Below are 14,993 nucleotides of genomic sequence, written 5' to 3'. Positions count from 1 at the left end.
AAGCATAGCGCTACTACCTGCTATAAACATGATCAGGTTTCCCGCCAAGGGAGCCGATTGGAAGGATCTGACTCTGGCCCTCTAATTCTTCTTATTTCTGCTACTTAGAACTTGAGCTTTGACGACCGGATACAGCCCCGACTAGAGTTACCATTTAAATTAACGTGTCCGTCCGCAAAAGTAAGAGGAAACTAATATTTTAGACTTGGGCGCAGGATTGCTTGCTCCAAGGGGACCCTGAGGGTTGCGCTAACGGCAGTTATGTAGCGGCATGCGTGACCTGGAGCAAGATATAATTGAAAGAGGTCATAAAGGATCGTAAGGAGGACTGCTGGAATCGCGACGCAGCGAGAGATACACAGCGCATGCGGAACATTGAGCTCGTTTTTGGGAAGACGGCACTGCCGCCTGTTTTCGTGGTTGTTGGTCGTGGCTCTCGACACAAGGGGCGAAAAGCTTAACTGATAACTCTCTTGGGTCTTCGGTTGCGCGCACCAGAGATGGTGAGACAGAGGGCGGGAGGTACTTGAAGCCAGGTGCCAAATTTCATGCATTTTGAAAGATGTCACATCCATGCTTGCACTTGGAGGGCAAAGTGATTTAGGCAGGGAACCGTCATGATCCCTGCCAGCAGGCGTAGAGTCGAGACTTGCTAGGAGTCGTGGCGTAAAACGCCACAGCTTTCGCACGAGGGGCAAGGCGGTGTTCTTCATCCCCTGTCTTTTTGGATGCATCTTGGCATGGATAACGCACCCGTCGGCTTATCCTGTCAGTCGGCTTCGCTAATCTGCGGAATCTGTGGTCTGCATCTCGGCATCTCTTCTCGTTCTGGGCCAGCGGTGGCAGTCAATGGCGGAACCAACGCGACAGGCGGTTACTGCCTCTCTACGAAGCATAGCAATGGGCGTGTTGCGGCTAAGCGTTGAGGAGTCGGAAATGATGGCCCCCTTATTTTGCGGAGAAGCATGACAATTGGGTGCGGTTCAAACAGCCACAGTCATGATCGACATGAGCGCCGCCGGACCGTGGGCCACGTGGGATTATTGCAGCCGGGGAGGCTGGTGACAACAGGAAGCTGGCAGCGCGTTGAACATGGCGACGTGGAAATGGGTGCGGCTGTGGAGGAGCTCCAAGCGAGGCGCAGAAGGGCAATGTGCAAGTCCGGGGGCGTCTTTGTGGCTTTCTTATTCATGGAGAGAGCGTCTCCATCGAGCGGATGGAACAAGGAAGATGGCGATGCTCGTGCGCTCTTGAGGGAGGGTGAGATACGAAGTCTGGGCTGGACGTTGGTGTGTGAGTGGGGACGGCGAGTATCAGACAGGTAGGTAGTTGACGTCGCACTAGCATGGGGACGACGGCCGAGATTTCGGCACGACGAGGCGGCGATGGGCTAGAGATGGACATGGACATGGACATGGACAACATGTACATGGTGAGAAGTAGCAGTCCAGCATGATCAGCTCGCCAGAGTTTCCGAGTGCGTGGTTCGACGGTGACAAGGGTTGCCCCTCGAGGCTCACGTGGCGGGTCATGGAGGACAGCATAAGGTCAGGTCAGGTAAGGTGTATAAGGCAAGGTGGGTAAGCTACGGGAGAGCCGGCTCAGCTGGCAGGTACCGGTAGGGCCTCGGGGTGCAGCGTGCAGCGTGCAGCGTGCAGCTCGTCAATCAGTGCAGTGCAGTGCAGCACTATGGGTGCAGAAAGCACATGCTTAGGCAGGCACTCTCTCATCTGTCTGTTTGCTCATGCATGTGCCCCCTTGCCTAATTCTCCGATACATCATGTCCTACTCTAAAAAATTATCCTCCCCCTTTGCCGCCAGCCAGCTGTCTATTGTCCGCCGTCTCTTTGTCTCTTCGCTCGCTCTAAACCCCGCGCACTGCACCGCACCGTGGTCCACTCTCAATCTCGGCCTCCCGCACAGGGATCTCTCCTGTCCCTGAATCATTTTGCTTCGTTTTGCGACACTGGGAATCCACGGACAAGTAGGGGTCCCTCTGCTGTCTTCGCGTGCTTTATCTGCCTGCCCTACTGCCCGTTTGGCTAATCCGCCCGCTGCTCGTTCTTTGGCTCATTCGCACTGTTGTAAGCCACCAACCTGCTGTGCTCCCTCTTCCCTGCCCTGCCCTGTCCTGTCCTGCCCTGTCCTTCTCGTTCCGCCGCCCGCTAAGCCAACGTCAAAGTCTCCGCTGCTCACCAAACCACGTTCCTCCCCGTCAGCCCGCTTCCGAATATCCTCCTCCTCCTCCTCCTCCCGCCCTCATCGTGAATGACCTCAAACAAGCGCTCGTGCTTTGGGCTTATGGCACCCGGAATCATGTGCTTCGGCAAAAAGGCAGACGACCCAAGCAACAGGAAGAACGAGGAGATTGACCGTCAGCTCCGCAATGACAGGAAAAGGCAGGAGAGGGAGGTCAAGCTGCTGCTTCTCGGTACAGTCGCCCCGTCTGCGCGACCCTCAGTCTGCTGATTGCTTCCTATGTCGCAGGTGCCGGGGAGAGCGGCAAGTCGACTGTCCTGAAGCAGATGCGAGTTATCCACGCCGGTGGTTTTTCCAAAGCCGAACGCAAGCAATGGCGCGTCGTCATCTTCAACAACCTCATCAATGCCTTTGAAATAATCTTCAGCGCCATGCAAGAGCAAGGTCTTGCCTTTGCCGACGACGAATCCACGGTTCGTTTGCACCCCTGCTCTCCCGCCAAAAGAAAATCAAAAAGCCAAAACCAATGCCACACCGTCCGTTGTTGACGCAATGCCACAGAGATTCGCAGAGCTCATCAACCAAGAACCCGAGATCGGCCCTGAAGATATCATGCCGCGAGATTACCTGGACGCCTTCGTTGGCTTGTGGTCCGACAAGAACGTGCAACAGGCCATTATGAGGGGCAACGAGTATGCTCTGCATGACAACCTTAGCTAGTGCGTTACACCGCTGCGACCCTGGGACGCTTTGAAACTGACCAGAAAAGCTACTTCACCGACATCGACCGCCTCTTCACCAAAGACTACCTCCCGACCGACCAAGACATTCTGCGGACAAGGTTACGAACCACCGGAATCAGCGAGACCGTTTTCGACCTGGGCAATCTCACATACCGCATGTTCGACGTCGGCGGCCAGCGATCGGAGCGGAAAAAGTGGATACACGTCTTCGACAATGTGCAGGTCGTCTTGTTCCTCGTAGCCATTAGCGGTTACGACCACGTGCTGGTCGAAGACAGGAATGGGGTGCGTTTGGCTGCAACCATGGGCATCTTGAGCTGCCGCTGACCCCCTTTGCAGAACCAAATGCACGAAGCGCTCATGCTCTTCGAGTCGATCGCCAATTCCAAGTATTTTGACAAGGCCGCCCTGATTCTCTTCCTCAACAAGGTCGATCTCTTCCGCGAAAAGCTGCTGACGGGCAGCTCGCCAATCAACAAGCACTTCCCCGACTATTACGGCAAGCCCAACGACATTGACGCGGCGCAAGAATTCTTTGCAAACAAGTTTAGGAACCTTGTAAGAGCACCCAAAAAGGAGCTCTACGTCCACTACACGACGGCAACGGATACGGACTTGCTCAAGAAGACCATGGCTTCGGTGCAAGACATGATTGTCCAGCGCAACCTCAACGCTTTAATACTGTAAAAGTCGGCGGTCGCTGGTTTTTGGGGCGGCTTCTTTTTTTGCGCTGTTCAGGGCGTTTGGCCCCCTTCGACCTTTTTCATTCAAACACTTGGTTGCATTTGAAGGATACCTCGGTTTGGTGTTGCTGGGAAATATTCCTGTTTTTGCTTCAGCAACATTGCAGGCGCCTCGCTGCATAGCGCCCTTTTCTTAATACACAAAGTAGGGATGATTGATGGCTCAATGTATTCACAGAGGCGACTGTTGATATCTGGAACTGCGGAATGCTAGGCCATCTTTTCCGATTATCTGAGAAGCAGTCAAAGAAAGTGAGAGCAGCGTGACAACGCTGCCCGCGCACGTGAGGTGAGGCGGTTGAGCCGCGCAGATCGGCGCTTGATTTCTCCGAGCTGGCCCGATTCCCGTCGCCATCTGCTGGCGCATTGTCGAGCCTTTGACACGACACTCGCCCACCGCCAGCTTGCTTGACCGTCGCGCAGACTGTCCAAGCCGAGCAGCCATGTTTTCAACCTCCATGGGCCGTGTGGTCCGCACGGCACCTTCGCTTTCCACCACCTCCTCCCCCTCGTGTGCCATCAGCTCCCGTCCGGCCAGTGCCTTAGCCGCCGCAAACCACCTCCTTGCGCGTCGCAACCAGCAGCGCCGCAACTCGAGCACATCATGCCCGCCGGACAACTCGAGAGGGGCTGGTCCATCGCAGACGCAGTCATCCAAGCAGACGGAGAAAAAGGCTGCACCCCGGGGAAGGAGCAGGAAGATGAACGTGCCCCACGTCCCTCCAACCAACTATCTGAAGGAAAATGGTATGTTTGAGTAAATCAAAGACGGCGGCAGAGCTGACGGATCAAAGACGTTGCCCTCTCCTCCTTCTTCTCTGTCCACCGTCCCATGTCCGTCACTACCTTGATACCCACGACCGCCTCCGAATCATCTTTCAACGCCATTTTCGAATCTAGAAAACCGAGCAACGCGTCCAAGTACGGACAGACCATTTATACCTTGGGTAACGCTGTCAAGTCGCTGGAAGGCGCATCACAAGAATCGGAGGAGACGGAGCTCAGGGCAGAGATCCTGCAAAACTCGGCAGAGAGTGACGGAGTCGTCCACCACCTGGATGGCCAACGTCAGTATTCTCTGAACGAAGCTTTGGCTCAGATGCGACCTTTCAATCCGCCGCCACCACCCGCTCCGCAGGGCAGGACCCAAGACGCATCGAAAGTTGAGGTTGCCGAGGCCGATGCCGCATCCCCCACGACCCGCCACAAGCCCGAAAAGAAGGTGTGGAAGGCCACCATTACCGTCACCGAATCGACGGATGAATCTGGCCACAAGACCTTTTCCGCTACCACTTCGCCCGCCATCCGCGTACCGACGAATAACGGAGCAAGCATCGAGGAGCCAGAAGTCGACGAGGCTGTTCACATCCGCCAGCCGTTCCTCGAGCGCATGGAGATCCGCGAGCAGAAGTGGCTCCAGCTTCTTAGGGAGCGCGGCGAGATCTCTGGGCGCCCCACCATGCATGCCATCAGCGTCAAGCGACAAAGGAAGTTGAAGATGAAGAAGCACAAGTACAAGAAGCTCATGAAGAAGACCAGAAACTTGCGCAGGAAGCTCGGCCAGGCTTAACGAGTTGTCCCACACACTATGTTGGATGTAGAATAAGACATCACATGTCCGTATTCGGCCTTCGAATGCACGTGATTGAAACGGAAGTTGCGTATTTTCCTAGTTTTCGCGTCTTGTCGGGTTCAGATTCTTCAGTCTTGACGATGGATACAGAGCCAGAGTCAAGATATCAACAGGTTGGTTCTACTCGAGACGAGCCGCTACACTGCATACACGAACGTGGTCTGCTTTGGCGCATTGCATAGACGGAGAAAGGGAGCAAGCATTGAATCGTTTTTTTCTTGTTTCGCGTGCATCCCCATCTTTCCACCTTGACTGCAGCAGATAAGAACCGAGACCATCTACTTGCAACTCGATCCGCCCAGGACGATAGGGCGAGAGGGCGAATAATATCAAAGCTTGCTACAGCCTCAGCATATGCCTTCGCACCGGTACCGCAGCTTCGGCCAATGGCGTGTCTCCGAGGTGTCGCCATGCTTCACACGACGTTAGCCGACCGGCAGAAGTCCAGTCTGCAAGTCGCTCAACGATCTGACAGCCATTCTTGCGGAATCTTGGTTTCGTCGGCGTCGTCGAGTCCGATGCGGATTCCAGTTTGCGGCGGCGACGGTCTGCTAGGTCGGTATTTCGAACCATGATAAAAGGTAGGTCGGGACTGGTGAAGCACCGGGTAAGGTAGGCGTCGATCCACAGTCGATGTCGTTGTCGGAGGCAGAAAGCAGAAAAGCAAACGAATCTAGGCCAAGCATGCGCTTCACAAGGGAGGGCTCGTGCCTGTGCAACCGTTTCGGGAGTTCGAGGATGGCGCGACTGGGGCCGGATCAGGTGAGGATTCTGAGTGGGGTGATGCGAGGAGAGGGGTTCTGCGTGAGCGTGTCCTGACCTCTTCGTCACTGGCACGCCGACCCTTTCTTGCCCCTCTTGCCGGACTGGCTGCGTGTGCTGCGGTGCTCTGCCCGTTGCGGCGCGCCCTGCCTGGCCCAGAGTCGCCACGCTGCTGCTGATGCTCGCCCATGTCAGGCCAGGATTGCGATCTCTCCACCCCACACACACACACACATACATGCATTGCCGCTTGTGGCACACCACCATTCCGATGTATAGTGTGATTGCCTCCCAGCTGCCTACTTATTCCCTGGTGCCGCCCAGGGAAGGATCGTTGCTGTACTGACGACTTGAAATCATCACCACAACACCAAACACAAACTCGCCTTTGCTATATTGTCTTGAGCAATACCTGGTCAAACCCTCATCGACCTCCTCCATCACAAAACTAAACGAGACTACGCAAACACCTACAATCTCACCCTCCAAAAACAAACCACACCAACCAATATCAATTCAACCAACCAACCAACATTACCGACCCTGCAATCACAAGATCTGATCTGATCTGATATCAAACCACCACTGAACCTCACCAAATCACCACAATCTTAAATCCAACAAACATGCCTCGTACGTCATAACCCTCCCCCCCTCTTAACCACCAACCCAACTAACAACTCACCCATCCAGTGACACGCCCACCCACAACATCCACCCTCACAACAACCTCGCAGCACCTAATGCACCACCCCACAACAACCGCAACGCGCCACTTCACCACCTCGGCCCACGCCGTCCCCTCCTTCGCCGGCCTGCCCCACCACCCCTCCCTCAACGCCACCGGCACCGCCGCCGGCTCGTCCAGCCCAACCCGCAAAATCGCCGCTGCGGGCGCTGCCGCCGGTATTCTGCTGTGTGGCGTCGGTGCCGCGAGTCGCGCGGGGGCGCGCGCCGTGGGGCGCAGGGGCGTCGCGACGCTTGAGGGCCAGAGCGGCAAGACGACGACGACGACGACGGGAGGGAGAGGGGTGGGAGCGGGTACCATGGGGGCTGTCGCTGTGCAGCATGAGAGCCGGAGGAAGTTGGGCGAGGCGGCGGCTGAGAGGCAGGAGTGGGCGATAAGGCAGGGGACGGATGTGTTTTGGTGATTGGATGAGAGCAGAGAGAGAAGAAGAAAAGGAAAAAAAAAAAAAAAAAAAAAAAAAAAAGGAGGACAGAGAGAGACAAAGTATGGGGATAGGGGGAGCGGTGAGAACAGTGAGTGGTGGCACTCTTGTCTACCCTCACACACCTACGAAACGGACGAACGGACGGCGATGGCGGCGTTCTCTTTTTTCCACTGAGCCCACTGGCGGGCGGACTGGCGTTTTTCTGGGCGGACCGGCGGACGGCTTTATTGCTTTGTTTCGTTTTTGATATACCTACGATGCGATGCCATATGGACGGAGCGCTGCTTACCACTGTACGGACTCAAAGGAGACAGCAAGAGAACGAGAGAGAGAGAGAGAGCAGTACGATACGACAACTATTATTGTACGGAACAGCAAAGGAAAAGAGAGAGAGAGAGAGAGAGAAGAGACACTGCCAAACGAAAGTCGAAGAAATGATTCAAATCGAGTAATTCCTGAAGATCGAGAAGAGAGACGTGAGAGGGTGCACGCAACGCAAATGCAACGCATTGAACGCAAGGGAGGGGGGAAGGGTCGGTCAGTGCCCGTTGATCGCGCGGCCTGGTCTGGCCCGCCCAGGGCAGTGCGACCGCCCAAGCACGTCAATCGCACAATGCAGACTCGGCCATGCTGCATTTCTGACGCTGTGTGCCGCCCGGCAGAATTCGCATCACAGAGATAGCAGACGACGCGCCGTCGTAGACACACGATGCCGAATACCACCTGTAGGATCAAAGTGACGAGGGTGATCCGGACGTCCGTCTTAGCGGCGACGGCGGCAGCAGCAGCAGCAGCAGTAGAACCACATACCTTAGTAAGAGGAACAACAGGCCTGTTCGTTGTTGAGTATGTATGTAGCGAAAGCAGACTTTTTGTTTCTTTGTGCGTGCCACGCTTTTTCGCACCAAGCCTCGGAGGAGAAAGACGAGATCAATGGCAGTCTCCAGCGAGAGAATTCCACATTGCAGTCAACGTCGTTGCCAGACCTTGATATGGACATGAATGGACATGTATGAACCGGCAATTTCTTTGTCTCTCTTCGCATGACGCCAGGCGTCTCTGTCGTGGTATCTCCGTTCTGCCTTTGTCTCTCTGCGCCGACTCCGACGCCGCGCCATGCAAACCCCGCGCTCAAAAGAGACCCTCGAAAATGCAGTAATTACTTTGGGGAACAGGAAGTAGCAAGGTATTACTGATCCGGAAACTCGTCTCGTCTCGTCACATTGGGTCGGTCTCACACACCACGCGCTCATTCTCAACCACAGCACACAGTTACCTCCTCCTCGGCACCAGCACCGACCTCGACGCTTTCCCAGCCAAACACAAACGATCCCAGGAAGGCGCCGATGAAGATGCAGATGATGATGTAGCCGTTGAAGTACATGGCGAGCAGCATGACGAAGTAGGCCACGGCGAACTGGAGCATATGCAGCAGCGCGCGGATCAGCTGCTGGACGAGGTTAGGCCGGAAACGCGTCTTGCCCGAGGTGGCAGCTGCGCGAAAGCCCTTGCTGAAGCTGGCGCCGCTGGCCAGCGATTTGGCCGTAGCCGCGGGACCGGCCTTGCCGCCGGCCGTTGCGGCGCGTGAGTCGTCATCGTCGCCGTCGGGGCCGTCGCAACAGCTGCCTGCAGCGGCGGCGTTGTTGGACTGGCTGGCTGGCATGGTGGAGCGGCTCGAGTTGTTGCTGGCGAAGATGGCGCGCTGGTGCTGGCGCAGCAGCATGCGGTCGTACTCTTTGGCGGTGCGGCGTAGGAATTCGAGGGCCATGACGAGCAGGATGACGCCAATGCAGGAACCGGCAAACATGCCGCGCGAAGTAATGTGCCATGAGCTGGAAAGGAAGCCTGGCCAGGGTTAGTCAGGGCGCTCTGACTGTACAAACGGAACATGAAGCGTTTTTTTTGGGGTTGGCATCGGGTGGGTTGGAGCAAGCAGACGGCCATTGACTGCTTTTTCCCCAGACCTGCCCAATGGAGAAATGCAGGGCAAGAGAGAGAGGCAGGGCCAAGCACAGAGCAGACGAATCAGACAACGCGACGAAAAGGCGCTAGAACAGCACATACAGGCGTCAATGGTATTCCAGTTCCACAGCATCTACTCGAAATGATAATTAGCATCCGAAGTGTCTGGAGCTGAGACGGTCGCTCAAGGCACGCACCGAAATCTTGCAGCTTCCGGATCCCATGTCCATGTCCATACTGCTCATCGAGGTGCTCGATGACATGGCGGCCGAAGCGGTGGCGGTCATTGACATGCCAGACATTCCGGACATGTTCATGCCAGACATGGTTGAAGTTGGCGTTGCCGATGAAGACATGCCCGACATGGAGTCCATGATGGAGGTGGCGAATCAAGGGTCGGATCAGTCGGCGACGGGAGGTCAAGGACGGCGGGCGGAAGACAGGGCGAGGGAGAGGAGAGGAGAGGAGAGGAGAGGAGAGAATGGGCGAGTGGAGAGCAAAGGGGGAAGAAAGACAGCATGGTGTTGGGGAAGCAACATGTATTTATGGTGTTTCGGTGGTTGCAGGTATTGTGGGAACTAGTTGTCGGCCAAGAGGCTCAATGTGCCCTGGAAATGTGCTCAAACACGCGCAGGCGTAGAGGGCAACGGCCAACCGAACCGAACCGAACCTGAACCTGAACCTGAACCTGAACCTGAACCTTCACGTCGTCAGCCAGCCTCCTCAGCTCTCAGCTTCATGGCACTCGCACTCGCACTCGCACAGGCACGGCGCCATGTTTTCTTCAGCACGCTCCCGGCCTGCGCTGCGCTTTCGGTTGCACTGCTTTCGGTGCGAGGAGGCGGCGCGATAACTTGTTCCCCGCCTGCAGCTGCAATGCTGCGATGCCACATGCCTCTGTTCTCCTCTGCCAGCCACAGAGGCAGTTTTCGTCGCACATGATGCTCCAATTCGAGACCTTTTATCTCACCAGCCGTGTCTCGTTTGGGTCCCGTCCACCTAAGGGCCTCGCTAAACCCGGTACCTCGACGCACCAACCGTTGTTGCTCCGAACCTGGTTGCCTCCGTTCCTGTCAAAGAATGGTTGGGTTCCACCCTCCCGACGTCATGGTTCCAGCACATGGCCAGACTCACGCTTTGCTTGAAAATCATTCATTTCTTGCCCATCCATGGCCAATATCTCTGAAAAACGAGCGGGGTATCTCCAATATCTACAACTCATAGTTTTCACGGCGGCCCTCCTGTCCATAGGGGTACGGATAGGGGTACGGGTAGTGCCCTTCCTCCTCCTTGCCGTGAGGACCAAACCCTCTCCAGTAAGAGTCTCCTCGGCTGTTTGGCAGGCTGCTCTGACATTGTGGGTTCTCATAGTCCTGCGTCCGTCCTATAGGCCAAATTGGAATAAAACAAACCTCGTTGACATTGCAACCACTGCAGCGCTTCCACGTCGTCCACTGAAGGTATTCGGTGAGGTTGCGGATTCCTGCCCGTGCGTATTCTAGCGTCTTGGCTTGGGAAGCGTGGAGAAGACTGCTGCAGATGGCCGTCGTGACCCCACGGATCGCGTGCGCTGCAAGAGGAGCAGCCTCGGGTGCCTCCAGGACTTCGCGTGAGAGGTTTGGCGTGGCACAGCGCTCGACCTCTGCTGTGCTGTTGCGAAGACCAAAGTCGATGTACGGACGGTGGATGGCCTTGACCTCAGCCTGGAGCTTTTCCAACGAGTCGATGCGCGATGAAAGAAGATCGGGGAATCTTGTCGAGTACCGCTCAACAACCATGTCTGCAATATTTTGCCAATTCGTAGGGGCCGGCAGCTTCTTGTGTACCGCTGGAGGGGCATGCGAAAGCACCAACACAGTGACATCGGCACGCATCGTCTGCAGTATGGAATTGGAAGCATTGACAAGCCGTGGAAGCTGCTCGCCGTGGAAGAGGTCAAGTCCATAGGTATAAGCAGTGACAAAGTCGTCGTAGTTGAGCTGGACGCGGTTGCCACCAATGCCATCGAACCGGGCTGCCACAGCACGGTAGTAGGTGATGTCGCCGAATCCTCCTCTCGGACCACGCTCGTCGGGCACGCGACCTTCGACTTGAGTCACGCGCTTCCTCCTCCTCCTCCTCCTCCTCCTCCTCGCTCTTTGCCTTTTTGGAATTTGGCTTTCCCATGGGGGATTGTCTGTCTGTGGCATCGGTGGGGTTCCATTCACCGTGATAGTCATCATGCGGCGGCTTGCGGCCATGTTTCCTAGGTCCGCCTTTGATATGCATGGGAGGTGTTCCCGAAGGTCCACCACCAGAGCCTTCTCCAGGTGGCCCACGTCCGGGTGGCGGTCGTCGAGGCCGGGACCTGCAAAGACCATGGCATGTTCGGGCTCAAACGCGAGCCACTCGATTCCCTTTACCGTCTCGTTGCTGCGTCTGCCATGGTAGAACTGAGTTCCTTCAGGCACCGAGGCTAGGAAAAATGACATGCCATTATGCTGAAGGGAAGAACCCCATTGGCGGAGGGACGAGTGGATGGCGTTGAAAATGTGGTTCGCATTATGCAGGCCATCAGGCTGATGAATTGGCGTAGTGATGGCGGCGCCGGCCGCAAGGCCCGGCAGGAGGGACAGAAGTTGAAGGCGCATGGAAAAAGCTAACCTTGACCTCTGGAAGGAAACCTTATCGACGTGGGACGAGGGCGAATATGTAGCACCGCGAGGCACCGAACGGCGGCGCAGTGAATGCCCTTCTCACCGCCATGGGTGCAAGGCCAGCCTCCGGGAGGATAGCGATTCATTGGGTGGCATGGTTGCTGCAGCGTCAGTCTGGCGCCGAAAACGGGCATTTTGAGGCCGCGTCATCTCTGCCTTGGGCCTTGCTGTTGTGGTGGTACTGAAGTAAATTTCTGGGAGACATGATTGTCCCAGGGACCCGTCGGTGCTCCGATAGATATCCACGTCCGCGTCCGCTCCGCTCCCCTCACGTGCCCCGGCCACGGCTTGCGAACCTCCGACGCGCAGCTACACGTCGTCCCAGGCCCGCGTCGTCGATTGCTCTCCATCGTCGCAACATCGCGACTGGCTGTCCATCATGCCGCCCGAAACAAGTCCCCCGCGCATCTACTCGGCCACCTACTCTAACGTGAGCCCACCTGGCCCGCCCCGAAAGCTATCCCACCACCCAGCTGACACCACTGCCTCCTCGTCCAGGTCCCCGTCTACGAGTTCAACGTCAAGGGCAATCATGTCATGCGCCGACGAGCCGACGACTGGATCAACGCGACTCACATTCTTAAAGTTGCCGACTTTGACAAGCCTGCCCGCACCCGCATCCTCGAGCGCGAGGTACAAAAAGGTGTGCATGAAAAGGTCCAGGGCGGATACGGCAAATATCAAGGTCAGCATCTTGACCAACACATCATGACCTGCCATGTTGAATCAGTAGCTGTCCAGGAACCTGGATTCCTCTCCACGATGGACGCTACCTAGCCGAGCGCAACAACGTCCTCGACAAACTCCTACCCATTTTCGATTTCGTCCCTGGCGACCGAAGCCCACCACCTGCCCCAAAGCATGCGACTGCTGCGTCAAATAGGCCCAGGGCGGCGCGCCAAAGCCTCGCCCGAAGACTCCCTGGTGAGTTCCCCAGCCCATCGTCGCTTTCACGGACCGCCAAGCCTTTTACGCGGTTGGGCTGAGCCTTGCGATGGCGTTGGACACAAGTTTTGAAGTAGCTGGGTGAGGCTCCGAAGCCTGTATGCTAACCTCTTAGCCTACACAAACACGAGCCAAATGAGCGAAGATCACTACGAAAACGTCAGCCAACCGCACGAGGAGCAAGAAACGCCCGACAATGTCACCATCGTTTCGGAATCCATGATGGACGAACATGACATGATGCCAAATTCGCAGTACTCCAATCGAGGGCATAAACGGAAGCGCGATACGGACCAACACTCCCTCGAGGACAAACAACATCAAATGTGGGCGGATGCGCTTTTGGATTACTTCATGCTTCTGGAATCAGAGGACCGCTTTCCTGAGGCACCAATGCCTCCGCCAACCGTCAATCTTGACCGCATGATAGATGAGAAGGGGCACTCGGCTATGCATTGGGCCGCTGCCATGGGGGACGTGCCAGTGGTCAAAGATTTGATTGACCGAGGCGCCCGCATCGATTCGCTATCCAACAATCTTGAGACGCCCTTGATGCGCGCCGTCATGTTCACAAACAATTTCGACAAGCAGACCATGCCTCAGTTGTTCAGACTCTTACAGGCCACAGTCGTGCGGACTGATTGGTTTGGTAGTACTGTTTTTCACCACATTGCAGCGACCACCAGCAGCAAGAACAAGTACGCCTGCGCCCGCTACTATCTCGACTGTATCGTCAACAAACTGTCTGAAACATGGAAACCTGAGGAGGTTACGCGCCTCCTCAACCAACAAGACAAGAACGGCGACACTGCAATCATTATTGCTGCTCGGAACGGTGCCCGCAAGGTAGTCCGCGCGCTCCTAGGTCGCAACGTTGCAGTGGACGTGCCCAACAACCATGGCGAGTCGGCTGACGAATTGATACGTGACCTGAATGCGAGGCGGCGCGATGCACGCCACCGCGTCGCTTCCTCCTCACCTTTTGCTCCCGATGGACGTGGTCTGAATGGCACGATGGGTACACCTTCATTCGGGTTCCGCAACGGCACCGGCCCTCCAGGTGGTCTTTCCAATGCAACAGCACAATTCTTGAAGCAAACCTACCACAGCCAGTACTCCAGCCAAACAGCCCAGACCCTCATGTCTAAAGTGCTTCCGACGATCAATGAAAAGCTGGAGAACCTGGCACGAGCGTACGACGCAGACCTGGTGGAGAAGGAAGCGGAAGCTGCAGACGCGGATCGCGTGGTGCGAAAACGTCAAGCAGAAGTCGACGCATTACGTCGACAGCTACGCGACATGGGTGTCCAGGACATCGACGGAGCCATTGCAGCGTCGGTGGCAGCCGCAGGAGATGGCGCTGGCGGTACCAACGGCAGCTTCATCACGACAGACATGGAAGCAGACGCGCGCTCGCAAGAAGATCTGCTGGAGAGCCTGACGCGCGACGCCGAAGCCCTGGTGGAAATGGAGCAGCACATCCTCCTACAAGAAAAGCTGCGAGCAGAAGAAGCCGCGCAGACGCCCTCTACAAACGCGCCCTCACAGCAGCAGCAGCAGCAGCAGCAGCAGCAGCCGCAAACCAAAGCAGAACCAACACCGGCCCTTCACCAACAACACCGCCAACAACCGCCCGTCTCGCCCACCACGGCCTCGTCGCCCGCCTACCTCCGCGAAAAGATGCGCCTGGCGCTGGCGCTGCGGAACGCGCAGACGCTGCGCCGCAGCCTCGTTGCCGAGGTCGTCCGCAACATGAGCCTGGCTGGCATGGGCGGCGAGCGCGCCGACGAGTTCAAGCGCCTCATTTCCGGCGCGCTGGGCCTGCGGCCGGGCGAGGATGTCGAGGCCATGCTGCCGGATATCCTAGGCGAGCTCGAGGAGGCGCGGGAGAGGGAGGTTCTGGAGAATGCGGCGGCGGAGGGGGAGGCGGAGTAGTAGTGGCTGTAGTCGCCACACTATTGTGGTGAGGCGAGGTGAGCGAGGGAAATGGGTTTGAAGAGCGAGAGGTTGGTCGTCGTCGTCGTGGCTGGCTGGCTGGATGGAGCGGACGGAGTTAGTTGTTGTGTCGACGGTTCTTTAACACTTTTGTCTGATATCCCCCCCACTATTTTTATATTTCTGACGGCCAAACCACAAGG

At 56.6% G+C, this 14,993-nt stretch overlaps 6 protein-coding genes across 6 annotated transcripts; 3 read left to right on the top strand and 3 right to left on the bottom strand.

The window, feature by feature from the left end:
• Nucleotides 1-33: 33 nt before the first annotated feature.
• On the bottom strand, nt 34-849 carry IWZ02DRAFT_268411 (uncharacterized protein). Its single transcript, XM_066763443.1, has one exon. It carries the CDS (start codon nt 732-734, stop codon nt 192-194), a length of 543 nt encoding a protein of 180 aa, XP_066623440.1. The 5' UTR covers nt 735-849; the 3' UTR covers nt 34-191.
• Nucleotides 850-2,316: 1,467 nt separating this feature from the next.
• On the top strand, nt 2,317-3,629 carry IWZ02DRAFT_469655 (guanine nucleotide binding protein, alpha subunit; the record flags this gene model as incomplete). The annotated part of the gene is made up of 5 exons (XM_066768741.1): nt 2,317-2,431; nt 2,488-2,672; nt 2,761-2,918; nt 2,969-3,227; nt 3,282-3,629. The coding sequence occupies 5 exons, from the start codon at nt 2,317-2,319 to the stop codon at nt 3,627-3,629; spliced, it is 1,065 nt and encodes a 354-aa protein (XP_066623439.1).
• A 70-nt stretch (nt 3,630-3,699) lies between these two features.
• On the top strand, nt 3,700-5,340 carry IWZ02DRAFT_268405 (mitochondrial 37S ribosomal protein mS38). The gene is made up of 2 exons (XM_066763442.1): nt 3,700-4,432; nt 4,480-5,340. The coding sequence occupies exons 1-2, from the start codon at nt 4,129-4,131 to the stop codon at nt 5,253-5,255; spliced, it is 1,080 nt and encodes a 359-aa protein (XP_066623438.1). The 5' UTR covers nt 3,700-4,128; the 3' UTR covers nt 5,256-5,340.
• Nucleotides 5,341-8,507: 3,167 nt separating this feature from the next.
• IWZ02DRAFT_376571 (copper transport protein ctr4) lies at nt 8,508-9,540 on the bottom strand (the record flags this gene model as incomplete). Its single annotated transcript, XM_066764899.1, has 4 exons — nt 8,508-8,746; nt 8,873-9,097; nt 9,317-9,347; nt 9,412-9,540. The coding sequence occupies 4 exons, from the start codon at nt 9,538-9,540 to the stop codon at nt 8,508-8,510; spliced, it is 624 nt and encodes a 207-aa protein (XP_066623437.1).
• Nucleotides 9,541-10,111: 571 nt separating this feature from the next.
• On the bottom strand, nt 10,112-12,159 carry IWZ02DRAFT_268318 (uncharacterized protein). Its single transcript, XM_066763441.1, has one exon. The coding sequence runs from the start codon at nt 11,842-11,844 to the stop codon at nt 10,426-10,428; it is 1,419 nt and encodes a 472-aa protein (XP_066623436.1). The 5' UTR covers nt 11,845-12,159; the 3' UTR covers nt 10,112-10,425.
• Nucleotides 12,005-14,790, top strand: IWZ02DRAFT_469653 (uncharacterized protein; the record flags this gene model as incomplete). Its single annotated transcript, XM_066768740.1, has 6 exons — nt 12,005-12,018; nt 12,307-12,340; nt 12,409-12,595; nt 12,652-12,886; nt 12,951-14,158; nt 14,201-14,790. 6 exons carry the CDS (start codon nt 12,005-12,007, stop codon nt 14,788-14,790), a joined length of 2,268 nt encoding a protein of 755 aa, XP_066623435.1.
• Between the last annotated feature and the right edge of the window lie 203 nt (nt 14,791-14,993).

Source organism: Phyllosticta citriasiana (assembly GCF_038021145.1).
Source record: "Phyllosticta citriasiana strain CBS 120426 chromosome Unknown IWZ02scaffold_6, whole genome shotgun sequence".
NCBI lineage: Eukaryota > Fungi > Ascomycota > Dothideomycetes > Botryosphaeriales > Phyllostictaceae > Phyllosticta > Phyllosticta citriasiana.
The sequence above is the reverse complement of the archived record's forward strand: the minus strand, read 5'-3'. Positions and strand labels throughout refer to the sequence as shown.

What these genes read in the sequence shown, in the direction of transcription:
- IWZ02DRAFT_268411 (XM_066763443.1), bottom strand. Translation starts at nt 734, where the DNA reads ATGCATCCAAAAAGACAGGGGATGAAGAACACCGCCTTGCCCCTCGTG.
- IWZ02DRAFT_268405 (XM_066763442.1), top strand. Translation starts at nt 4,129, where the DNA reads ATGTTTTCAACCTCCATGGGCCGTGTGGTCCGCACGGCACCTTCGCTT. An exon ending in CAACTATCTGAAGGAAAATG is followed by an intron (nt 4,433 to 4,479) that starts GTATGTTTGAGT and finishes GACGGATCAAAG; the next exon opens with ACGTTGCCCTCTCCTCCTTC.
- IWZ02DRAFT_268318 (XM_066763441.1), bottom strand. Translation starts at nt 11,844, where the DNA reads ATGCGCCTTCAACTTCTGTCCCTCCTGCCGGGCCTTGCGGCCGGCGCC.